This window comes from Peromyscus californicus, unplaced genomic scaffold (assembly GCF_007827085.1).
Source record: "Peromyscus californicus insignis strain IS unplaced genomic scaffold, ASM782708v3 Scaffold_2__1_contigs__length_46816999, whole genome shotgun sequence".
Lineage (NCBI taxonomy): Eukaryota > Metazoa > Chordata > Mammalia > Rodentia > Cricetidae > Peromyscus > Peromyscus californicus.
The window spans coordinates 12,718,355-12,743,937 of record NW_026294540.1 but is presented as its reverse complement, the minus strand read 5'-3'; the positions used below and the strand labels follow the sequence as shown (position 1 = coordinate 12,743,937).

At 48.5% G+C, this 25,583-nt stretch overlaps 1 protein-coding gene across 1 annotated transcript in view; it reads right to left on the bottom strand.

The window, feature by feature from the left end:
• The window catches only part of Pptc7 (protein phosphatase targeting COQ7), a 42,845-nt gene extending 34,624 nt beyond the window's left edge, over window positions 1-8,221 (bottom strand). The window contains exon 1 of the mRNA XM_052755316.1: window positions 7,650-8,221. Coding sequence (XP_052611276.1) covers window positions 7,650-7,905 — 256 coding nt within the window. The 5' untranslated portion in view covers window positions 7,906-8,221. The remainder of the gene's footprint in view (window positions 1-7,649) is intronic.
• Between the last annotated feature and the right edge of the window lie 17,362 nt (window positions 8,222-25,583).

Genomic DNA, 25,583 nt, shown 5'->3' with positions numbered 1-25,583 from the left:
CCTCAAGTTGACAAGTGTTTGATCTGCCAGAGGACACGGTTGTAGGTCACATTCTGACCTGGTGTAGTGTTCCCGGAGCCACACACCAGCACCAAGTCCACTTGGACACTGCTACAATTCAGATTACATGCTGCCTAGTTTCATGATGCCAGCTGAAGTTTGGGGACCGCCTCTTCCCACCCCAAATCCCTCCCCACCAAAGCCCATCTGCACCCTACCTTCCCTTGGGATTTAACAAGTCTTTGCAAACATTTATCTAAAAAGTATAAGCATTATGCTTCTAAAATCCAGTGGCTTACTCTACAGAAAGATCCATTCAGAGCCCTCTAGAGATTACTAACACCTTGAGGGTAAAGTGAAAGTCAGGACAATGTCAGATGGAGCCCAAAGTCTCCAGATTATAAACCGGTGACCAGGAAAAGTAGCTGAAGGCAATGGCGGAAAGTGAAGGTGCCTCATAAGCACCTTCCACAAAGTATAACTCGCCTACACAGCAGGGCGGGAGGCGCAGGGCACAGCAAGCAGCAGACGTCCTCTACAGCAACCCTGTCATCTTCCAACAGGATCTGCAAAGCCAGACAGCAGCCAGTCAGCCCTCAGCCCATGCTCTAAGGCCATCCTTCTCAAGCTTCCTCAACAGCTGACACGCTTCTTTTTCTTTGAGACAGGGTCTCACTTTGTAGCTCTGGCTGTCCTGGAACTCACTCTGTAGACCAGGCTAGCCTCAAACTCACAGAGATCCTCCAGCCTCTGCCTCTCAAGTGCTGGGATTAAAGGTGTGTATTACTAAGGCAGTCTGACGTTTTTCTCTTGAAAACACATACATTATGACATCAGGCATACTTAAAGTACTGATTAATCTTAGAACTTACATATTTAATTACTGCAGTTTAAAAATAATTTTCTTTATATAAAATAATTATATACTCAAACTATACCAATTTATCATCTGTCCAAGTAATTCCACTCCCAGGTATATACCTGAAAAGATTAAAAACACATGTGCAGGGGCTGGAGAGCTGGCTCAGTGGTTAAGAGCACTGAGTGCTCTTCCAGAGGACCCAGGTTCAATTCCCAGCACCCACATGGCATCTCACAACTGTCTAGAATTCCAGTTCCAGGCGACCCGACACCCACAGCAAAACACCAATGCACATAAAATAAAAATAAATTAAAAAAAAAAACAAAACACATGTGCATAGCCAAATGTGGTGGCACATTAAGAGACTGAGACAGGAGAGAGGCTGAGAACTCAAGGCCTGCCCAGACTATATAATGAATGCCCCCACACACTCCAAAATAATATACCACCTGTTCACACAAAATCTTATAAACAAATATGCCAAACATAATTTACTATGGCCAGAATGTGAAAATGTCCACAAATACCAACAAATGAATGGGTCAACAGAATGTGGTATATCCCTGAAATCGGATTTTATACAGCCATAGTAAAGAATGAAGTACTAACATATTCTCCAACTTGAACTTTGAAAATAAGCTAAGTGTGCCAAGCAGTGGTGGCACATGCCTTTAATCCCAGCACTCGGGAAGCAGAGGTAGGTGGATCTCTACGAGTTTAGGCCAGCCTGGTCTACAGAGTGAATTCCAGGCCAGGGCTACACAGAGAAACCCTGTCTCAAAAAAAAAAAAAAAAAAAAAAAGAAAGGAAAGAAAAAGAAAGAGGAGGAGGAGGAGGAAGAAGAAGACGAGGAGGAGGAGAAGCTAAGTGAAAGGAAACAGCACAGAAGACTACATATTCTAGGATTCCGCTTACACACAATGCCCAGAACAAGCAAATGCAGAGAATCTACAAGCTGCTACCAGAACTGGGAAACACCCACAAGCTGGGAACTGCAAGTGGACAAGCCTTTTTTTTTTTTTGTGGGGGAGGGGGTGAGTTCTGGACTCAGTAGGGGAGGCTGTACATCCTTCTGGATTCAAAAACAGTATACATTTTAAAAGAGTGAGCGACATCCCATGTGACTTTGGAACTCAATGTTGGCTTTTTTTGGGATATGTATTAATGGATATGTGGAGGACACAGGACAGGACAGCTTGAGGAGTCAGCTGTCTCCTTTGCCATGCAGGTCCTGGGGCCCAAACTCGGGTCCTTAGGCTTGGTGGCCTTTACTAGCTGAGCCACCTTCCCAGCCCTGCAGCTCAACTTAAAACGACAAAAACTCAAGGTCATCAACAGGTACACCTGACTTTTAGAAAGTCATGAATCTAAGGTGACAGATTTCCTGGCGGGAGTGAGACTCCAGAGGCCTTCCTGAGGGGCTGCAATCGGTGCACTCTCTAGTGACTTCTTACATAAAAGTGCGGCTCAGCCGGCGGGGCGGTGGTGGCGCACGCCTTTAATCCCAGCACTCGGGAGGCAGAGCCAGGTGGATCTCTGTGAGTTCGAGGCCAGCCTGGACTACCAAGTGAGTTCCAGGAAAGGCGCAAAGCTACACAGAGAAACCCTGTCTCAAAAAAAAAAAAACTCACTAACCTACGCACCCACTTCAGCTCTACATGGAGCTCACCTGATCTTCACACCTTAAAAAGTCAAAAGCCAGCCGGGCGGTGGTGGCGCACGCCTTTAATCCCAGCACTCGGGAGGCAGAGGCAGGTGGATCTCTGTGAGTTCGAGGCCAGCCTGGTCTCCAAAGCGAGTTCCAGGAAAGGCGCAAAGCTACACAGAGAAACCCTGTCTCGAAAAACCAAAAAAAAAAAAAAAAAAGTCAAAAGCCAGGCATGGTGGCACACACCTTTAATACCAGCACTCAGGAGCCAGAGGCAGGTGGATCTCTTATGAGTTTGAGGCCAGCCTGGCCTACATAGTGAGTTGTAGGTCAGCCACGGCTACATATAGTGAGGCCCTGTCTCAAAAACAAAACCAGGGGTAGAAAGATGACTTAGCAGCCAAGAGCACTGACTGCCTTTACAGAGGACCCAAGTTTGACTCCCAGCACTCACGAGGCATCTCACAACCATTCAGAATTCCCGAATTCCAGTTCCAGGGAACCTAATGTCCTCCAAGGGCACCAGTCATGCATGTGGTACATACATGTATGCAAAATACCCAAACACACAAAATAAATCTTTTTAAAAATTAAAACACATACAAAATAAACAAACAAAAACAAGAAAACCTACAAACACTGCCTCCCCCCAGAATGTTTTTAAGATTGGCAAGACTCACAGAAACACTTCAGAATCCTGGCCCAGTAAAAACTTGAAACCAAAGGCTGGAGTAGAAGACTGTTTTATTTTCATGTTTAGGTTCCAAGTTAAACGGAGCTTAAACAAACATCCCTCGGCTTTTTAAGATTGGCTTCACAGCTCAATCTTTAGAGGCCAAAATTTATATGGCACAGACCATGCCTGCCACTTTCAAATAAATGGCTTCTGTAAGCTGTGTTTAGCATGCAGGGGAGTTTTTGTTGCTTTGCAGTTATGAGTCAGAGAGAATAAAGCAATTATAAACACATGCACATTCTCTCTCTCCGTCTTTTCCCGTCCCTCCATCCCTCCCAAGTGTGACAGCGAGAAGCCTGTCTTTACCAATAACTAGTGGTGCTCTGAAGTCACCTAGCCATCTGAAGGCCTCTGTTTGCTCATCACAAAAACATGGAAGAAATGAACCCCAAGGTTTTCAAGTCTTAGGTTCTCAACAGCCTTTTGATGCTGTTCTTGTGGCTTGGGGGAACTTAGTGACAACATCAGGTAGCTGTCATGATGTGATATACCTAGGAAGGCACAGCATGCCAAGTGACAAAGTCAGGGAGGAAGGAACAAGGAAAGTCCCCACAGCTCGTGCCGTGTGGGCTACTTCTGCTGGCCCAATAGAGAGAATGAGCTTCTGCCAATTTTCCATGGGATGGGAGTGGTGCCTGGTCTCACCACACCCACCACAGCCAATTTTTCCTAAAAGAAGTCCAGTGGGGACAATAACAGTGAGGCATCAAGTGCTCTTTATCATGACTAATAGGGCAGATCAGTTTCCAGTTTATTTATTTATTTATTTATTGACAGTTTCTCTGTGTAGCTCTGGCTAGCCTAGAACTCTCTGTAGCCCAGGCTGGCCTCGAACTCAGTGATCTGCCTGCCTCCTGCCTCCCCAGTGCCACTACGCCCAGTCAATTTCAATTAAAAAAAATAAAATCAAAATATTTTCTTTCTCTTACAAAAGAAACTTTCATTCTTAACAGTTGAAGAAGCCCACAGTGAGCAACCAACTGCAAGAAAGTCTCAATTCAGAGACAAGGTCACCCCATGTAGACCAGGCTAGCCTCAAACTCAGAGATTTGCCTTCAAGAGTCTTAAGTCCTATCAGCCCTGCCTGTGATGGGACAGTGTCAACAGAGTAGATAGAGGGTACCAGCTGGTGAACTGGTTCATGGCTGCCAAACATCAAACGAGGCCAACCTAGAGAGCTGTTTTAGGTGGCTCTCAGGATGGTTTTCTGGAAGAGCTCCTCCACAGGACAGTCCTGGAAAACCTGTCCCTCACTGTTCCCATGCCCACTCCCCCATTTTTGGGGTGTGTGTGTGTGTGTGTGTGTGTGTGTGTGTGTGTGTGTGTGTGTGATTTGTCAACTGTCTCACCTTTTCCTGGTCACATAGCAGCCGTGTGTGTGGACAAGGAGCTGGGGATCTCCATCAGACCCCCAAGCATGGCCTTCAGTGCCACATGCTGGTCTACCCGCAGAACTTCAGGCTAGAGTCTGTGCAAGCCTGCCTCTATGCCCTCTTCTCTGGAGAGGTTCCTTCTACAGTCAAGGAACCAAGGTGACTTAAGAACTTAGTGTTCAATGCTAGACACAAACAGAAGGTGTCTACTAAAGGTATCTGTGGCAATGCCATAGGAATGCTTGCCGTTAGAGGGGTGACAACAGGGAAGTGTGACTGGCTAGCCAGAGCCAGGCCTTAAGGTCTCATAACCTACTCCTTTCAACTGCACATAAGGAATGGCAGACTCTTAGAGAGTCCACCCAAGACCACAAATCAACTCTAAGTTGCAAAGCTTAACCTCAAACTAGGCATGGTTTCTGCCAGAATGCCAGAGCATGAAATTATGTTTGTGCTTTTTTAGAAAGGGTCTGACCACTATCTCCCATATCCTTGTAAATATGACACAATACCAAAAGAGTAGCATGTTAAAATTCAGCATAGGGATTTAAGACATTCAGATACAGTAGTCCCCTTTCTCCTTGAGGGACACATTCAAGGCCCACAGTGAATGTCTGAACGCTTTAAGCACTTTTTCAAATACATATAGACCTATGATAAGGTGTCATATATAAACTAGGTACAGTAAGACAGTAACAATATTTGTCAATATTAGAACATATGTAATAAAAATTATACAAATTAGTACCCTACATCTTCAGTTGATCTGATAACCAAGATGGCTCCTCAGTGCCTAACTGGTGGGTAATTTAGAGTGAATACAACTAACAACGAGAAGACCTGACCAGGTTTGGCGTGCTCACCTGTACTCTTAGTACCTTAGGACTCAGGAGGTCAAGGCAAGAAGGTACATGGCCACCCTGGGCAATATAGCAAGATCCTGTCTCAAAACAAAACAGTAACAAAAAAGGACCCCTGGGTAGATGTGCAAGATTCCATCTCACTACTCACAATGGTATGCAATTTAAAACTTAGGAATAGTTTACTCCTGGGATTTTTTAAAATATTCTCACACCTCAGGTACTTTCGAAACTACTATACTCCCAAATTATCAAACAAATCACAGGTTTTTCCACACACACACACACACACAAAAAAAAAACAACTTTTTTTTTTTTTTAATATATACATTGGTGTTTGTGAGGGAGTCAGATCCACTGGAACTTGAGTTATAGACATTGGTGAGCTGCCATGTGGGTACTAGGAATAGAACTCAGGTCCCCTGGAAGAACAGCCAATGAATGCTCTCAGCCTCTGAGCCCTCTCTCCAGTACGCACCCCCCCCCAAAAAAAAAACCCAACTATCTTACAATCAGCTTTATAAAGTGCAACTTACTGGCTCATTATCCCCTAATCTGTTGTATGACTGCAACTCCTGACACCATTTTTTGGTGGTGCTGAGTCTTGAAGCAATGGCCTCATGCATGGTTCGAGGAAGCAGTCTACATATCCACAGCTGACTGTGACTTTAAAGGTGGCACAGGCTGTCAGGTCACTGAAAGGGCTGCCCAGGTGACTCGCAAAGACAGCTGATGGCAGCCTCTTAAAAAGGATACAGAGTCTAGACAGACTTCACCGGGAGTTTGTGTAACTCCAAAACCTAACCTTCTAGGGAGGCCACATAGAGCTGTCTAAATACTAAAAGACTAAAAGATTTTCCTCAACATAGATTCATCAATTAAAATGAGAGCCACCTTCTCAGTCTCATGTTCACAAACGCTACACATGACAGAACCAAAACTTACAAGGTAGTTACTCTGGGATCTGATTAAAAAATAATGTCATGAGCTGGGAGTTAGGGCACACACCTGTACCCTCAGCACTTGGGAGGTGGGGGGCAGGAGGCTCAGGAGTTCAAGGTCAACCTCCATTACATAGCAAGTGGGTTACAAAGAGACGCTGTTCTCAAAAAAATAAAAAAAATAGATAAATAAATAAAAAAGCAAGCAATTACTGTTGCAAATACAATTATTTGCTCCAATGCCAAATTTTGTCTTAGCATATGAACCTTTAAGTAACCAAAAACTCAATGTCACCGGAGAAGTGAAACCAAAGTGACATTTGAACCTAGAACCAATGACAGCATGTCCTTCAATTTCAAGGGAAGAGCTTCAGGAACTGAAAGAGCTTTAATGACATGCACAAAATCTCCAAGGGCATATACACTAGGTAAAGTTTCTGAAGGCCTGTGTATTGTTTAGCCCCCCGGGACGGCTCTCTCCTGTCTCCTTTACCCGAAGGTCTAACTGGGCTAGGTCTTCGGAAGCACCTGTGGCCTAAAAAGCTGTGACCGAGTCTCAAAGCTTTCTTGGCTGCAGCCTACAAGCAGGTCCGGCCATTCTATTTTGGGTCAAGGAGACCTTCTACCACCCCAAGTGACCTCAAGTAGACAAGCTCGGTTTGGGAGAAAGCCCTGCTAGAATGTCTAACCAGGCTAGCAGTCCACCCCCAACCCCAAGGCCCTTCCCGAAAAGGATGGAAATCGGGGGACGGTCCAGGCAGCGGGGGGAGACGAAGCGGGCCTGTGGGCTCCTCCCGGCTGTCATCCGTCGGCTCCGGATCCCGCAGCTGGGGCCCGGCCGGCCGTGGCATCAGGAGCTCGCCAAGAAGCAGGGATTCCCGGGGCGCCCAGAGGGAGGAGGGAACGAGGCAAAGCGAGGTTAGCAGCCTGCAGGTGTCGCCGAGCGAGGAGGACGAGGTCGCGTGGGGGCTGTGACTAAGAAGAGTGCGGCTCGGCAGCGGGACAGACTGGACACACTCCCAAGGCGGTGACCTTGGGCACGTGGCTCCACCGCGCTGCCCCTCAGTTTCCCCATCTCTAAAGCAGGGGGGGGATCGCAGGAAAAAAACAAACAAACAAACGCGTCTTGGGGTGCTCGGCGGGGCGCTGCCAGCGCTCCGCGGGGGAAGCAGGGAAGCCTCGCACTCCGGAGTCCCCGGGAGGCGGACCCGGGGCCGGGGGGGACTCACCCAGCACGTCGGCCGAGCGGTGGCGGGCCACGAAGCACGCGTCGTCCCCGTAGCACGCGCCTTTCTTGAGCAGGCCCTTACGGAAGTCCTTGCCGAAGCCGCAGCCCGCCGTCACCAGCCCGTAGTCGCCGCCGCCGCCGCCGCCGCCGCCGCCGCCGCCGCCGCCGCCGCCGCCGCCCGCCCTGGGGTCGGTCTGCGACAGGCCGCCGAGGACGGCGCGGGCCACCAGCCGCCCGTACGACAGGACTGAGAACATCGCCGCCGCCGCCGCCGCCCCCCCGAGGAGGCGCGGGGCCCGGGGCGCCGGAGGACGCCGAGGCCCGGAGCCGCCGGCTCTCTCCTCAGCCGCAGCAGCGCCGCCGGGGCGTTCCTCAGGGCGGCGCGCGCTGACCACCACCGCCGCCCCTGCCCTCCGCACGGGGCCTCGCACACGCTCCGCGGCGCGCACTGGAGCCAGAGCTAAGTCAGAGCCGGCGGCTCCTCCGCCTCAGCCAAACCGGGGTCCCGGCTGCAGCCGCCACCGCCACCGCCGCCGCCATCTTCCGCTCCACTAGCGTGTTCCGGGCCGCGCCGGCAGCGCCGCCCCCTCTCCGGCCCCGCCCCCTATCGCGGCTCAGGTCCAAGCCCCGCCCCTACTGGTTCGCAGCCCTATGTAGTCACTAGAATTGAGCGTGCGCAAAGGGTGTGGACGCGGTGTCTCCCGGGAGTTGTAGTTCAGCAGTTATAGTCGCTTTGGACTTGGAGATCCAGGATTTGGATTTCCCAGAGGACTGTAAATTATTGAGAATGAAGAGTAGGCTGGGGTTTTTTTTGTTTGTTTGTTATTGTTGTTGTTTTGCGGGGGGGTAAGGGTAAGGGGGTAAGGGGAGTCTTTTTTTTTTCTCTTTTCCCTATCTCTTTTTTCCCTCTTTTCCGATTTTTAAGAGTCTACTGGAGCCCAGGCTGACCTCACACTTAGTCTGTCGCCAAGGTTGGCCTTGAACTCGTGATCTCCTTGACTACAACTTTCCAAGCGCTGGGATTACAAATTGTGTGCCACCATACCCGACTTAACAATTTTTTTTTCAGTCTCTCTCCTCTCTCTCTCTCTCTCTTTCTCTCTCTTTCTCTCTCTCTCTCTCTCTCTCTCTCTCTCTCTCTCTCTCTCTCTCTCTCTCTCTCTCTCTCTCTCTCCCCATTCCTTTACATAACTCTAAGAAAGCAAGACTGGGGTTCTATACCTTACAGTATATGCAGTGGGAAACAGCAGTACACAAACCTAACATTTCCATAACTACGATGCCTTGAAACCCCCTTGTCTAAAACATTTGTGTCCCAGATCTGAGTTGGACACTACAGACAGCCGAGAACTGACAATGATGAGCCCCTTTCTGTCACCTGCCACAAAGCCTTGAACTCAAGAGGTCCGTCCCTCTTCAGAAAGAAAGGGCCAGGACTGGCGGCACATATCTTCAGTCCCTGGCAGTTGGGAGGCAGAGGTAAGCAGATCTGTGAGTTTGAGGCCAGCCTGATTGATACAGCGAATTACAGGGAAGTCAAGGCTACTTAGACCTTGTCTCAAACCCACACACACACACACACACACACACACACACCCCAAAAAATAAGTAAAACAAAAACAGAAGGAGGAGGAAGGAAAGAGGGGCCACTTCTATTATATTTTTTTCTAACGCTCTCAGCCTAGCTCAAACAAAGATACCAAGCACCCTTCCCCAAATACTGTTTAAGTTATTTCCCTCAGAAATTATCTCGGTTGAATAACAGCTAGGATTTTTTTTCTTTTTTAGTATTTTTAAGGGAGTTTTTAAAAAGATTTATTTATTTTTATTTTATGTGTATGAGTGTTTTGCCTGCATGTATATCTGTGTGTCATATGTGTGCAGTTGCCCATGAGAGCCTGAAGAGAGGATTAGCTCCCTTAGAACTAGAGTTACAGACACGTGTGAGCTGCTTTTTGGGTGATGGGAATCGAACCCAGGTCCTCTAGAAGAGCAGCCCATCCTCTTAACTACTGAATCATCTTTGCAGCCCATAATTATTTTTTAAGACAGGGTCTCCTGTAACTTAGGCTGACCTTGAACTTTCTATCTAGCCAAGGCTGACCTTGAACTCACACCTGATCCTCCTGCCTCCACCAATGCCAATTGCTAGGCATTATAGGCACACACTACCGTGCCCAGTTTGGCTCATATATAACGTTGTTATATGTGCATAGATACACAAACACTCAGGTTCCCCGCCCTAGCCAGTAGGCGTGGTGTATAACCGTGGCCCCCAAATACCTTTTCAACTTATTTGGTGCTTTGTTGCTGCCTGGCCTCCTGCCAAGCACACAGCTGCTCCTATACCTCTGTTTTTCATCTTTCTTCTACCAATTAGGATGTAATTCTACAGCTCGGGGGTCCTGTGTTTTCTGTCGTGTTCCCAGACCATTTGGGCAAACCGTCAATAACAGTTCCTTCAATGAATGAGTATTTCACTACAGTCCAGGTTCCTCAAGGGGAGGGATAAGTTGGCAGCCTATTTGTCCGGGTTGAATATAATGCCCGACTCCCTAGAGGGGACTTTGTAACTGTCTGGTCTGTTGGGTAAAAGAAAGAACAATGGGCTTGGAATCCTGCATAATAAAAGGATGGAAGGAAACGGTTGGATAGATGAAATTCACAAATAGAACTGGCCTTTAGTAACCCAGTGTGGAATAATTTTAGTTTAACTTATTGTGTACGAGTGTGTGTGTGTGTGTGTGTGTGTGTGTGTGTGTGTGTACTTGTGCATGCTGGCATACGCATGATGTGGGGAGTTGGGGAGTGCCGTAGCGCAAGCGTGATATCAGAGGACAGTTATCAGGAGCTGACTCTCTCCTGCTGCCTTCCCATGGCTTAGGGACCACACTCGGGTTTCCAGGAGTGCACAGGAAGTGCCTGGACCTGCTGAGTCAACTCTCAAGCCCCAGAATTTTTAACTGTAGCATAAAAATATCTCATCCAGGAATATTTGCCTTTTCCCAGATTCACTTCAAACGGGATCCCAGCTACTTTGGAAATTCCTATTGAATGTTCTTCTTAAAAAAATATAGTTTCTTAATAACACCTAGAGTCCTGCCAATTACCCACTCAACACACATTATTATGTCCACCCTAATGACTCTCATCCTTAAACACTCTTGCAGTTCACAGTGTGCCAAGTCCAAGCTTCTGGAACTCAAAGGTTTCTGTCGGAATTAAGCCTGATAAATCACTTCCCGTAGTGAGTGGCACTTGGTTGAATATACGGATAAAATAGAAGTTCACTCTGGGGATAAAGGAAAGCATTCACACCTTGCCTTATATATATATATATATGTATATGCTACAAGAATTTGTGCATCTCCAGAAGAGGGGGCGGCGCCTCTCTGGAATCCTCTGCTTGGCATTTCCATCTCTGCCAACTGAACTAAAGGTTGCTCTTTAAACCACGCACACCACTAGCCAGTCCCAGCCAGTCAGGTAATCCTACCCCAAGGACAAGCTTTTTTAAGATGGTATGTCAACCCCTGCTCCTTGCCTTGTCCGACTCCCGCAGACCAGTCAAACTTATTTTCAAGGCGTATATAATTACCCAATTTCCGTGTCAGTCATGAGAACCGGTTGGATTGGGCCAGTGGGAACACAGGTGGCTCACTTGCCTGGCATTTGCTGTAACCTACGTCCCAAGGAAGCCAGCAACCTCTGCAGTGATGGGGCCACTGGTCTCAGTGTGGTGACTTTGGGGGTCACGTGCCTGGAGTATGAAGCTACTGAGATTCCTGCCGGACTGGTTGCTCCATGAGGCATGTGGCTAACAGTCCTTTCTCAAAGCTCCCGCGTGCTTTTGTGTTTTGGGGAGCGGGGGGGGGGGGGGGGGGGGGGGGGGGGAGTCTAAAGAAGAGGTTCCCTGGAATCAACGGTTCTGGTGCCAGCTCTGGAGTTTCATCTGAGAAGCCAGGGGAGAAGGCTTTGCAAAACACCTCTCTCTGCCCTCCCCTCGGGGCACAATTCAGATTTGACATTTTGCTGGACTTGAGAAATCCTTAGCCAAGTTACATTCCTAGCACTTCAGGGATTCCTGGGAGGTCAGTGGCCGCTCTCGGGGGCCAAGAAGTGGTGCAAATACCATCTGGGCTCGGGGCACCTCTGTGCCATTAGGAAAGAGCTTTGCACGCGGACTGCCACAGCTTCGGCTCCTAAAAAAAAAAAAAAGAAAAGAGAAAAGAGGCATACATTTTCTAATGAGAACTTCCTGCCAGGCCAGGCCAAAGATCTCATCTGCTCTCCTTGAGGCTAGCCTAACCGAAAGGAACACTTCTCATTAATTGGTGGTAAGGTTTCTCAACATTGAGACTATTGACATTTGGGACAGGGTATGTCTTTGACGGAGAGGCTGTCTTGGACACCAGAGGTGACAGCATCTCTGGCTTCTTACCCAGAAGATGCTGGTAGCACCCTGCCACTCCCAGAAGGTTAACTTAAAAATGTTTGAGCTGTTGCCAGATACCCCCCGGAGGGTACAATCACCGCTGGTTTAGAACCAGTGAGTTATGGTAATACCAGGCAAGTGGACAGATAATTGCCAAGCACTCATTAGGTTAAAAACACCCGGGGTTGGGGATTTAGCTCAGCTGTAGAGCACTTGCCTAACAATCGCAAAGCCCTGGGTTCGGTCCTTTAGCTCCGAAAAAATAAATAAAATAAAATAAAAACACCCACCGAGGCTAGGATGGGAGGAGGGTGACAGTGCGTGAGTGGAGTGAAAATGCAGCTGCCATCAGTCATCCAAGGAGGCGGAATCAGGAAGGAGCAGCTGGCCCCAAGGGTGAAGAACACCAGGACACATGGAGAAGAGGCATCCTAGGAGCTGGAGCCGGGGCTCAGCAGGTAGGGTGCTCACAGCATGCAGGAGGCCTCAGGTTTGATCCCTAGCACCACATAAACCGAACATACTTGTACTCTCTTCGCTCAGGAGGTGGAAACAGGGGAATTCAAAGTCATCATCAGCTATATAGTGAGTTCCAGGCCAGCACAGGTTGCTCAAGACCCTTCCTTCCTTCCTTCCTTCCTTCCTTTCCTTTCCTTTTTTCTATTTGTTTTCTTTTCAAGACAGGTTTTCTCTGTGTAACCCTGGCTGTCCTGGCTCTCCCTCTGTAGACCAGGCTGGTCTCAAACTCACAGAGATCCACCTGCCTCTGCCTCCTGAGTGCTGGGATTAAAGGTGTGCGCCACCGCCGCCACCGCTGCCACCGCCGCCGCCGCCACCACCACCACCACCACCAGGCTTTTAAGACCCTTTCTGAAAGAAAAAGCAAATTAGTGTTGCCAGGCCTGATGGGAGAGGAAGCTGGAGAGTGAGTGGGTATGAGGTTGCCCGTGGGGACTTCAGAGTCTGGAATCCCACAGTGACAATGGTGGCCCAGCCTTATAAAATCTGTAAATAGCCACTGGATAGTAGACTGTAAAGAGAACTTCATGGAGTGTGAATTATATGTCGGTTAAAAAGGCCGCACAGAGGGTCGCCCATGCCAGTCTGGGGGTACACAAGGCCAACCCAGGTACCCTGTACTTCATTTATTTACTTACCACTTATTTAGCGGTTCTTGGAATTGAACCTAGAGCCTCCAGCTGGCTAGGTGTTGGTGCTTAATACTGAATGCCAATTTGTTAGGCTCTAGACTCACCTAGGAGACAAACCGCTGGGCAGGAGGGATTTCTAGACTGGGTTAATTGGGTGGGAAGCTCCACCCTAAATTGTAACACGGGTCCATTGGGCTGGGCTCCCACATTGGATAAAAAGAAGTCGGCCAGCTCAGCACTGGCGATCATCTCCCTCTGCTTCCTGACTTCGGGTATCAGGATGCTCGGCTCCTACCAAGTGAGTTCCAGGGAAGAAAACTCAGGGCCTCAGGTTTTACGAGCTAAACCAACTCTATGGCCCGGCCCCATGGATGCCACTTGACCATCTGCCTCACGCCCCTCCCACCCTTACTTTACCGTGGTGAACTGTGAACTCAAACAAGCCCTTCCTCCCTTAAATTGCTTGTGTCCAGTATTTTATTCCAGCAGCGAGAAAAGGAACGAATACCCCAAGCAGGTGGTGTTCCGTTGGGCTACATCCCCAGCCCCATACCTCTTCCCTCTTTAACTATTTTGAACAAGTTTTCCTGGGTCTCCCAGGCTCCCTTGAGCCCACAGTCCTCCTGCCTCAGCCTCCTGAGTCACTGGGATTGTAGGTGTGCATCTCTAGACCTGGCTACCAAATGCTTTTACTATCCCAGTTAATGTAGGGATAACAGCGGTAAGCCAGGGCTGGATAGCGTCATACACTGAGCACGCACCATGCTCTTTGCCTACAGCACCTCTGACATATTGAAACCATCCAAGGCCCCTTAGGTCATCACCCACATGCACTCTTGAAAATGTTTTACTGCAAATTGGGGGAGGGGAGAGGATAAACAACAGAACAATCCTGTCCTGTCTTCACTTGGTCATAGTATTTATTTTCCTTAGTGTCTAGGTAAAATTGAGGTTTCCCAAGAGCAGGGAACCGTATCCATCCTATCTGGTCTTTGCAGCACTTTATCTCAAGGATTCAGTGGAATGCCTGCTATTTAATACACACTAAGTAAACATCTAATGACAGACCAGACTGTGTAAACCTTTGAGGTCACACAGAACAAGCAGCCTGCTTTACAGCTGAGGAAAGGAGGTGAATATAAAATTTATTCCACAGGGGCGTGGAGGCACATTTGCAATCCCAAGACTCAGGAGTCAGAGGCAGGTGAATCTCTGTGAACCTGAGGCCAGTCTATCTACAGAGAGAGTTCCAGGCCAGCCAGGGCTACATAGTAAGACCTTGTTTAAATAAAAAATTAAAAAATTTTTAAAAAAGCTGAGTCTGCTGGTACATGCTTTTAATCCCAGCACCCAGAAGGCAGAGGCAGGTGGATCTCTGTGAGTTCGAGGCCAGCCTGGTCTATATAGTGAGTTTCAGGACAGCCAGGGCTACACAGAGAAACCCTGTCTCGAAAAAAATAATAAAATTAAATTAACAAATCCCAAAAAACTCCATAAGAAGCCAATGGGTGGTTACTGGTCTAGACTGGAGACCTGGGGAGGTGTCTAGGCTCCTCCTCGAGGCTAAAGACTAGGAAGGAACTAGGCACCATCAGTTCTCTGTAGCTGGCTCATATTGCTTCGCTGGAATGAGGTGGTCATGTTTTCCCCTCCCGAAACCCATAGCCTCCTCTCCATTCTCTGATAACAGAATTTTGTTCTCTTGGAGGGAAAACAATCCACCATCTCTGAGATTTGTGCACTTGGACCGATGTTCCAGGAGTAGACACCTTGGGACTGGAGAGGTGGCTTGGCTGACAAGCATGAGGAGCTGAGTTCGAATCCCAAGCACCTACATAAAAAGCCAGGTTCAGTAGTTGTACCCCTACAATCCTGGTTCTGGGGAGGCAGACAGGATCCCTGGTGCTCACTGGTGAGCTCCAGGTTTAGTGAGAGATACTAACTCGAAAACTAGGGTGGAGAGCCATTGAGAAAGACATCCAACATCAACCTCTGGCTGCTGCCCACATAGGTGCATGTGCACGCGCACACTTGCACCAGGCACGTACCCGGGAATGTGTCAACTTGGAGGCATGACCCAGCTCTGGCCAATCAGCACATCGTATTCTCTTGGTCATAGTCACTGATGGAAAGAGGAAGCACCTAACCAGCATCGAACCAATGAAATCCATTTTGAGATGGGGTAGAAAGTAGGAGGAATCGATGCCCAATGAGCAAGTATGGTGCCAACTTGGAACTCTGAGGGCTGCCACTTCTGGCTTCTCGGGAAGAACCAGCTGTGGCATTCACTGAAGCCCCTTCGGAAACCCAGCCTCACTCAAGGGAGGATCAATCGCAAATCACAGGAGGTCCGCCTTGGATGTAAGTCCCCGGCTTTGACTTGCAAAACAAAGCGTCCTGACAGACACACCACGTGACCAGCTCCCATGGCTACTCTAACAGAGAGTCAAGAACCAAGTTCCCACAACAAAGGCGCCTGTGAGGAGGGAGCTTCTCCGCTCATTTGCGTACAGGAGGGGAAACAGGTGCCTCTGGGCCGAGAAACCACTGAAGGAAACTTCTGACTTCCGGCAAGCATCTGATTGGAGGGCTCGGACAAGATGCTGGGTGTGTAGCCTATCCCTTCTTTCTTTTTCTTTCTTGAGCCGTCCTGACCCTCAGACACACGCCTTCTGTGGATACCCGTGGAACCTGTAGCTACCTAGTCCCTGAGGTAACCCAGCCTGGGACTAGCAAAGTCAGTTTGATCCCGAGGGAAGCTGGGTCTGACCGAGCTGGGTCTCCTATGAGATTTGCACGCAGAGCTTAGATTTCTAGAATTCTAGCGACCTGATTTGCACAGCAATGTTCTGTCTTCCCACAAAACCCAACGGGTTCACTGATGTCTCTCTTTTGGAGAGCTTCGAGAGGCAGGCACGAGGACCAACCCTCGGGGGCTAAAATAACACATAAAGGTCAGATTTTTGGTGCAACTGGGGTCTTGGGTTTAAAGGTAATTTAACCGGATTCCGGGTCTAGGTGGTTTGAGATATCTGAAGTTCTTCTATTGGGTTGTAACCGCCAAAGATCTAAGGACGAGGGCCTCGGGGGCTGGCCTTGACCTCACCCACGGGGGCTCAGCGTTTGTCCTCAGCAAGCCGCTGAGGCCTGGACTAGATGATTGGGGAAAAGTCTGTCTGTCCCCCCTGAGGAGACCTGCCTAAAACTGCTAGGTGCCGGGGGACGGAGATTTCACTGCCTGCACCCGTGTTCTAGACAAGCTGCATAACCTTAGCCATGGATATAGGAGTATTTGAGCTTTGCATATTATTACGTTTTTATTAATAAAAACAAATGAGGGAGGCGGGGTGACCGTGCTGTAACATTATCACTCAGGAAGGCCATGGCAGGAAGATGACAAATTTGAGGCCAGCCTGGGCGACACGGTGAGAGCCTGCCTGAACATGGTTTTTTTTTTTTTTACATTCATTAATTGCATGGATGTGTGCATTCACACGCCATGGCCTGTGTACAGTGGTCAGACGACAACCTGCAGGAGTCAGCTCTCTCCTTCCACTATGTATAAAGAAAAATTCCCCCAACCCTCTAAAACAGGGTCCTAACACAGGCCCAAAGTACAGGAAGTCTGCCGCCTGTGAAAGTCCTGGAACACGGCTAACCGGACTCACATACCCAGAGATTGCAAAAACAGGCAATTTGACACATCTTCGAAAAGTCGTTAATCCAGCAAAACGGCTTCTGGATCAGGGAAGCCATGCCCACCTACCTCCCCTTCCTACGCTAAATTACAAAAGCTGCCCTCAGCCAGCATGGCGGTGAGTTGGCTCTTAAGGTGGATCTAAGTTCTCACTCTTTTGTTTCCCTCTGCCAGGTTAATTCTTACTATGTGGCTCTCTGGAGTTATCAGGCTTGGCAGCAGGCACTCTTATTTGCTGAGCTATCTTACCAGCCCCGCTCCCCTTTTTTGGGTGGTGTTGGGCCTCCTGAATGCTAGGCGAACACTGCCTCTGTATTATCCCCAGCTCTTTCTGCCTCAAAATAAATTAATTATCAAAATTTTGAAATTTAAAAAGTAAAAAGGGGCGGGGCGGGGCAGGGGTGGTAGTGGTGGTGGTGGTGGTGGTACTTCTAATCCCAGTGCTAGGGAGGCAGAGGCAGTCAGAGCTCTGTGGATTCAAGGCCAGCCTGAGGGCTGGAGAGATAGCTCATCGGTTAAGGGTTGCTTTTCAGAGGTCCTGAGTTCAATTCCCAGCCTCCACATGGTGGCTCACAACCATCTATAATGGGATCTGATGCCCACTTATGTCTGGTGCCATTTTTTTTTCCTCCAGAGCTGAGGACCGAACCCAGGGCCTTGCACTTGCAAGGCAAGTACTCAACCACTGAGCTAAATCCTCAACCCCAATCCGGTGCCATTTCTATACAAGCAAATAGAGCACTCATCTGCATAAATAAGTAAAACTTTTAAGGCCAGCCTGGTCTACATAGAGAGCTCCAGGCCAGCCAGGGCTACATGCTGAGACCATCAGTGAAGGTAGGTCCTTGTCTTTCCACACCAAGCAGAAAATGAAAGCCCCAAAGCCAAGCTGTGAGGGGTGGGGGAGGCCAGTGCCTGAGAGCCTCAGGCAGATGGAAACAGGCTCCTTCCTGACATCAAGGAGGGCTGGATTGTTCTAGAAAATACGCTCCAGTCACCTGCCAGGACAAAGCCCGGAGCGGAGAGAGCAGCGACCTAGGCCGGAAGCCGGAAGCAGATGTTCGGGCTGGAATCGCCTAGGAAACAGACCCGGCAGGTGTGAGAGGGATGGAAGCTTTTCAAGACGCCCTGAGAGGCTTTAAGAGGGAAAAAAAGACCCACAAGTCTTAGGAAACCCGAGGAGGAGCTGAGGTAGGTTGTTTTTGTTTGTTTGTTTGTTTGTTTGTTTGTTTCCCCTAAGTATGGCTCAAGATTAGTCATCCCTCTGGGAAGATTTAAACTGGCAGCTGGGTTTTGTGGTTTAAGCCTGTATGGAGATCTAAAGTAGAAAGATCAAAAGTTCAAGGCCAGGGTTAAGAAATGGCTCAGCACGAAAAAGGCACTCGCCACCAAGCCTGATGACCGGAGTTCGATCCTTGGAACCTGCAAGTTGTCCTCTGGCCTCCGTATTTGCACTATGGCACCTGTGTAAACACACACACACACACACACACACACACACACACACACACACACACACAAAATGTTAATTTTTTTCACAAAGAGTTCAAAGCCAGCCTAAACTACATATGGAGACTCTGTGTCAAAATAAAAGTGAATTTGATTCCTGACTTCATACACAAATTCCACAAAATGAGCCAAGTGGTGGTGGCAGCGCACGCTTTTTATCCCAGCACTTGGGAGGCAGAGGCAGGTAGATCTCTGTGAGTTTGAGGCCAGCCTGGTCTACAGAGTGAGTTCCAGGACAGCCAGGGCTAACCACAGAGAAACCCTGTCTTGGTAGAAAAAACAAAAACAAAAACAAAAACCAAAAACAAATTCTACAAAATGAAGAAATAAAGAAAATAACTCCAGGTAGTAAAAGTAATTTTTTTAAATAATTTATTTTTATCTTATTCACATTGGTGTTTTGCCTGCAGGTATGTCTGTGTGAGGGCATCAGATCCCCTGGAACAGGAGTTACAAACACCTGTGAACTGCCATGTGGGTGCTGGGAATTGAACCAGGGTCCTCTGGAAGAGCAGCTGGTGCTCTTAACCACTGAGCCATCTCTCCAGCCCCCAGTAAAAGCAAATTTTCAATCATTTATTATTTAAATTTTTTATCTATTACTATGTGTGTGTATAATGTGTGTGTGTGGGGGGGGTGTATGTGTATGGAGGTCAGAGGACAACTTTGTGGGATTGGTTCTCTCCCTACTTTTATGTGGGTTCCAGGGATCCAACTCCAATTACGGAGCTTGTCTGGCAAGCTCTTCCCAATTAGCCCATCTCACGGTTCATTTGTTAGGAACAGATTGATTATTACATTTATATGATTAGTGGGTATACACGTGTGCGTGTGCACTCACATGTGCATTTGTGGGTGTGTGTTCATTTTCTCCTTCTACCATGTGGGGTTCAGGAATTGAATTCCAATTCTTAGGCTTGTGTGTCAAGTGTCTCAGGCCACTGAGCAATCTTGCTGGCCCACAGTTTGTTTTGTGTGGCCAGGTTGCAGTATACAGCCCTGGCTGGCTTAGAATTCTCTGGTGTAGACTGTGCCGCCCTCAGGCTCAGAGATCTGCCTGCCTCTGTCTCTCCAGTACTTGAATAAAAGATGTGTGCCACATCTGGCATAAACCCCCTCCTAAATTACCTTCATTTATTTGGCATGTGTGTGTGTGCCACATCATGTATGGAGACGTCGGAGGCTATCTCGAGGAGGTAGGTTCCATCTTTGTATGCGTTCCAGGATTTGAACTCAAGACATCAAGCTTAGCAGCGGGTACCTTTACCCACTGAGCCATCCCGGCAGCCCCAATGTTTTGTTTGAGAGTTAAAACCTCAGGGCTGGGGATGTGTATAGCACTTATCTAACATGCATAAGGTTCTGGACTCAAGCCCCAGGACCTGCCCTCACCCCACTACACTGTGAAAGAGACAAAGAAAAGATGGAAGGAAGGAAGAAAAGCCATGGTTTGGGAAACATTCTTTCTTTTTTGGTTTGTGACATGTGCCTGGTATTCAAAGAGGTAGAAGAGGGCATAGGATCGCCTAGATCCCCTGGAACTGGAGTTACAGATGGATATGAACTGCCATGTGGGTACTGGGAACGCAACCTGGGTCCTCTTTGAGAGTACCAAATGCTCTTAACCACTGAGCTGTCTCTCCAGCCCCTTTGGGCTTTTTTTTTTGTTTTGTTTTGTTTTTTTTTAAGGCTCTCACTCTGTATCCCAAAACGCCCGGGAACTCACTATGTAGCCCAGGCTAGCCTGCCTCAGACTCATAGCGATCTGAGAGGACCGGGTGGCCAAACCAGGGCCATAACAGGCTCCCCTGGCAGCCCTGACTTGGACCAGGCCTTAGTTTCGGTTCACTAGGATGGGCTGGAGCTGAGCAAGCAAGTCTCAGGAAAACCACAGCTTAGGGGCAACCAATCAACATGTGCCCCCCCACCAGCCTCCTGCCGGCTCAGCAGGCCCCCTGAAGCCCCTTCTTCTGGCTCAGCAGATGCCCCCCAGACTTGTGCTAGCTAAAGATAGCTTTCCCTACCCTCTCGTCAACAACTCCCTAGATGCTAGACCTCTCTCCCATCAATGTGCCCCTAACCACTACAGCCTCTCACCAATCAGCTCCCAGACTAATCTTTTCTCCACCAATCAACACCAGATTAATCTCTCCTCCCTGGAATTCCCCTAACTGTTTAAAAGAAGCTTGTGACACCCCCTTTGGGGTCGCTCTGTGCCACCTCATCATGCTGGAAATAAACGCTCTTGCTAAATTGCATACTTGACTGTTGGTCTTTCTTGGGGGTTTCTCTCGGACCCTAACACAATCCTCATCTCAGCATCCTGAAAGCTGGAAGAGAAAACTATTCATAATGCATACAGTCAAGAAAGAATTCCTATCTAGAAACTAAAGAGATGACTCCGTGGCTAGAACATGCTGCTCTTTCAGAGGACCCAAGTTCAGTTCCCAGCACTCATCTTAGTACCTCCAGCTCCAGAGATCAGTCACGTGCACAAAGGAGGAACTCATATCCGGAATGCACAGATAACTGCACATTAATAGGGAAAAAGTAACAACAAAAGAAGTTTAAATGCCCACAGGGCAACTCAGAAACAAACAAACAAAATCATTGTATCCAATAAATGGGAAGAGATACCCACTCCAAGGAGTCCACAGAGAAATGCCTGCAGTACAGAGGCTAGCTCCAACAGCATAGGGGAAAGCTCTTGACTTTGAACCGAGACGTCGGTGAGACATGGAGAACAGAAACTGAAGAGAAGGCTGCACAGCGTAAGGACCTGAGTTCGAGCCTCACAACCCACCTGATCGACACTAGATGTCTAGATTTGGTGGTTGAGTTGTTGGCAGTCCCTGAGACAGGCAGATTCCTGAGCCTCCCTGGCCCGGCCTCCTAGCCTGCATGGCAAGCGCCAGGCCAATGAGAGGACCTGTCTCAATAAAGAAGATGGGGCCGGGCGGTGGTGGCCCATGCCTTTTATCCCAGCACTTGGGAGGCAGAGCCAGGTGGATCTCTGTGAGTTCGAGGCCAGCCTGGGCTACAGAGTGAGATACAGGACAGGCACCATAACTACACAGAGAAACCCTGTCTGAGAAAAAAAAAAAAAAAAAAAAAAAAAGATGGGCAGCGCCTGAGGAACAACAACAAAGGATCACACGCATACACACAAACACACAAACACACACACACACACACACACACACACACACACACACACACACACACACACACAGAGACAACAACCAGCCTTTCAATATCCTGGAGGATATGGGCATGTTGACTCATGCCTATAACCCCAATACTCAGGAAGCTGAGGCAGGAGAATTGCTGAGAGTTTGAGGCTGGCCTGGACTATTTAGTGTCCTGGGGGGGGGGGGGCGGGCAGTATGTGAAACAACAGGATGGTCTAAGCTGAAACATTTCATCCTGCAGGGAAGCTCATTAGACAGGAAGTAAGCCACTCAAAATAGCTTCAGGAAGTCCCTAAAACTGACCAGATTCACTAGTGCTCCCCCCCCCCCCAAAGCATATATAACTAGGAAGGACTGTTGTGGGTCATTCCAAACCAACTGAGTTTCCTGGAAGATCCTCTACTCTCTAGTCTGTGGAGCGACCCACAGACTGTGCAGCACGCTCCAGGGTTCCGGGTATTGTGAGCTGTCAGCCATGCTGGGTTGGGCTTTAGTGATGCAGCTGTCTGTGAGTCACTTCTGCTTCTGTAAGTGATCCCTCGCCCATATTCCTGTTGACAACCCCAATAAAACCCACTGGTTCCCCAAGTTGGACTTTGGTCTGTCCTCGGTTCCTTCTGTAGGGTGAGTCAATGTTTATTCACATATCCCCAGGAAGTCTCACACAACACAAAAGGAAAACCCTGTCTCCAGGTTGTGGGTGGGTGGGTTCCAGGGGGCCAGAAGTTCAACGCTGAAATGCGGAAGTAAAACCTTGGTGAAGTTGGGCAAGATGAAGGGACTTCTCCCACGGGTCATTTGGGGGTTACAGAAAGAATTCGGCCTATTTGGGGTGTGGAGTAATGCAGTGTGGGGAGAAGTCACATGGTCTTCCTTTTGGTCCTTGCCTCTGTTCCCGCCACCCGGAGTTTCTTTTTCTCACGGCACTGGAAAGCAATTCTCAAATGCCTCTCTGGGTCACCCCCACACCCCGTTCTTCGTCAGTTAGCAGGCTTTACAGTTAATTACCGGGGACAGAGAAGAGTGAATGGCCAGAACGTCAAAAATGAACACCTGACTCATCCAAACGCCCTGCAGGAAGGTATTTAGCTTGCCAAAGACCAAACGGTTACTGTTGGTGACGCTAGCCAGGCGTGGTGGTGCAGACCTTTGATCCTGGCACTCAGGAGGCCGAGGCAGGTGGAACCCTGAGGCCAGCCTGGTCTCAAAAACAAAACAAAAGATAGTGAAGCCACTTCAGAGGGTGACCTGAGGAAGCAGGACACTTGGTCTAACAGACATCAAACTGGTTAACCTCCTGCAGGGTAACCAAGGCGTTAAACCTACTGGGTTTTCTTTTGCCCCTCCCCTACCGCTGAGAAATCATTCAAAACTCCCCCAGGTGGTAATCGGAGCCGGATACCAGGCACGGAGGGGACTGTTATCTCTTGGTCTTATTTCCAAATTTTGGATGTTCTTCCTAAAGGGAAATAGTTTGGCTTCCAGTGCTGGCAGCACTTTCGAGTGTTAGTTCTCTGACCTCCAATGCCTGTATCTTCCCATGTCCCCACCCTTCTCCCCTGCCCGGGCTTCTCTTTACCCTGGTGACCATCTCAATGTCTTCTGGTATTTCAACACTTTCCTCTGAAGGTAGACATTTTGAAACCTTATTAACCTCTTTCTTAGCTGTTTGTTTGTTTGTTTGTTTGTTTTTAATTATATATACAGTGTTCTGCCTGCATGTATGCCTGCAGGCCCGAAAAGGGCACCAGATCTCATTACAGATGGTAGTGAGCCACCATGTGGGTGCTGGGAATTGAACTCAGGACCTCTGGAAGAACAGCCAGTGCTTTTAACCTCTTGAGCCATCTCTCCAGCCCCTACACTTTAGGTTTAATTTGTTTGTTTTTTGAGATAGGGTGTCCCGTAGTTCAGGCTGGCTGGAACTCACTATGAAACACAGGATGACCTTGAACTCCTGATCCTTTGTCTCCACCTCCCAAGTGCTGGGTTTACAGTTGTGGGTCACCATGCCCAACTGAACCACTTTCAAAATGTGAGTAGGCTTCCTCAAAAATAAATAAATAAGAGGCATGGTTTCAAACACCTTTTTTTTTGTTTTGTTTTTCGAGACAGGGTTTCTCTGTGTAGCTTTGCGCCTTTCCTGGATCTCGCTCTGTATACCAGGCTGGCCTCGAACTCACGGAGATCCGCCTGTCTTTGTCTCCCGAGTGTGCTGGGATTAAAGGCATGCGCCACCACCGCCCAGCTCAAACACCTTTCTTTAATCCTAGCACTCAGGAGGCAGAGGCAGGTAGATCTCTGTGAGTTCGATGCCAGCCTGGTCTACCGAGTGAGTTCCAAGACAGCTAGAGCTGTAGAGAGACCCTGCCTCAAAACAAAACACCAAAATCCACAAAAGTCATAGTAAATAATGTCGTTTACAGATTTTTTTTAAATGTGTGCTTATGAAAAAAAAAAAAGGCATTTTATTTCTGAGGGAGAACCCAGTAAGTCTCTGCCTCAAACTAACAATACACAACTGAGTAATTTTTCTGGGAGATCCCGCAACTTCTCTGAAAGAAGGTTCTAGAGCCCATGCCCATGGTAAGTTCTAAGTGTCTTTAAAAACTCTTATTTTTTTTCTGTATTTTGGGGGTGTGTGTGGTATATGAGTGGAGGTCAGGGGACCACTTGCCGGATTCGGTTCTCGCCGTCTACCTTGTGGGTCTTGGGTCTGGAACCAAGCTGTCAGGCCCGAGGAGAAGCACTTTGGCCCGCTGAGCCATTTCCCTGACCCTGAGTGTCTTCCCAACTACTGTGGCCTCCCTGGTTCTCCACACCTGGTAGGTGCTCAGTGAACACTCTAACATCCGTGGAATAACCAGGAGCCAACGAAAACATAGTCTTTCTTCCCCACGCTTGGAGAGGGAGGGTTTTAATGACAAATGCTGCCACCTGCAGGTAGAAGGTGCAACTGCCATGTTCAGAACAGCAGAGCTTGGAAACCTTCAGGCAGGTTGGGTCAACGTCCAGGCAATGTTACATTTTCTTTAGTTTTATGTGTGCTGGATCAGCCTGCGCCCGCAATCTCCATATGTGGAACTCTGCTGCTTCCCGGGTAATGTTTTCAAGCCCTTTGAGAGCTTAGTAAATGGCCAGTGCCATGCCACCCCACATTTTACTGCTGCCACCCTTTCTTATAAGAATCTGAGCACACAGAACAAATCCACAGTCACATGACTGGCAGGTGCTAGAAGTGGGGGTCGGGGGGAGTTGAACCCAAACACTGCTCTGAGATGTGTTCTAAACTTTGACTTTTTAATTTTTTATGTGCGTGTGTGTGCCACATAGGTGCAATGTCTGTGGAGGCCAGCAGGGGGCATCACATCCCTAGCACTGGGGTTACACACAGTTGTGAGCCGCCAGACCATTGGCGCTGGGAACTGAACTTGGGCCCTAGCATGTGGGGCTGCATATGCTAGGGCGTGTAAGGAGGTCAGAGGACAACTTATGCAAGTTCTCTCTTTCCACCTTGTGGGTCCCAGAGATCAGGTTATCAGGCATGGCAGCAAGTACCTATACCCAGTGAGCCTTCATCAGGATGGCTCCGTGTGTGTGTGTGTGTGTGTGTGTGTGTGTGTGTGTGTGTGTGTGTGTGGTGTTTGCATTTGGATTTGTTTTTGAGATGTTGTCTCTCGCTATGTAGCCTGGACTGACTTATATTTCTCTATGTAGATAATGTTGACCTAAAATTCACAAAATCCACCAGCCTCTGCCTTCCAGCCCTGAGTGCTAGGATTAAAGGAGTGTGTCCATGCCTGGCCTGTGTCTGATCTTTAACATTTTTAAAATTTCTTTTTTATTTTGATATCCATTGGTGTTTGACCTGCATGTCTTTGTGAGGGAGTTGGATCCACTAGAACTTGAGTTATAGACAGTTGTGAGCTGCCATGTGGGTGCTGGGAATTGA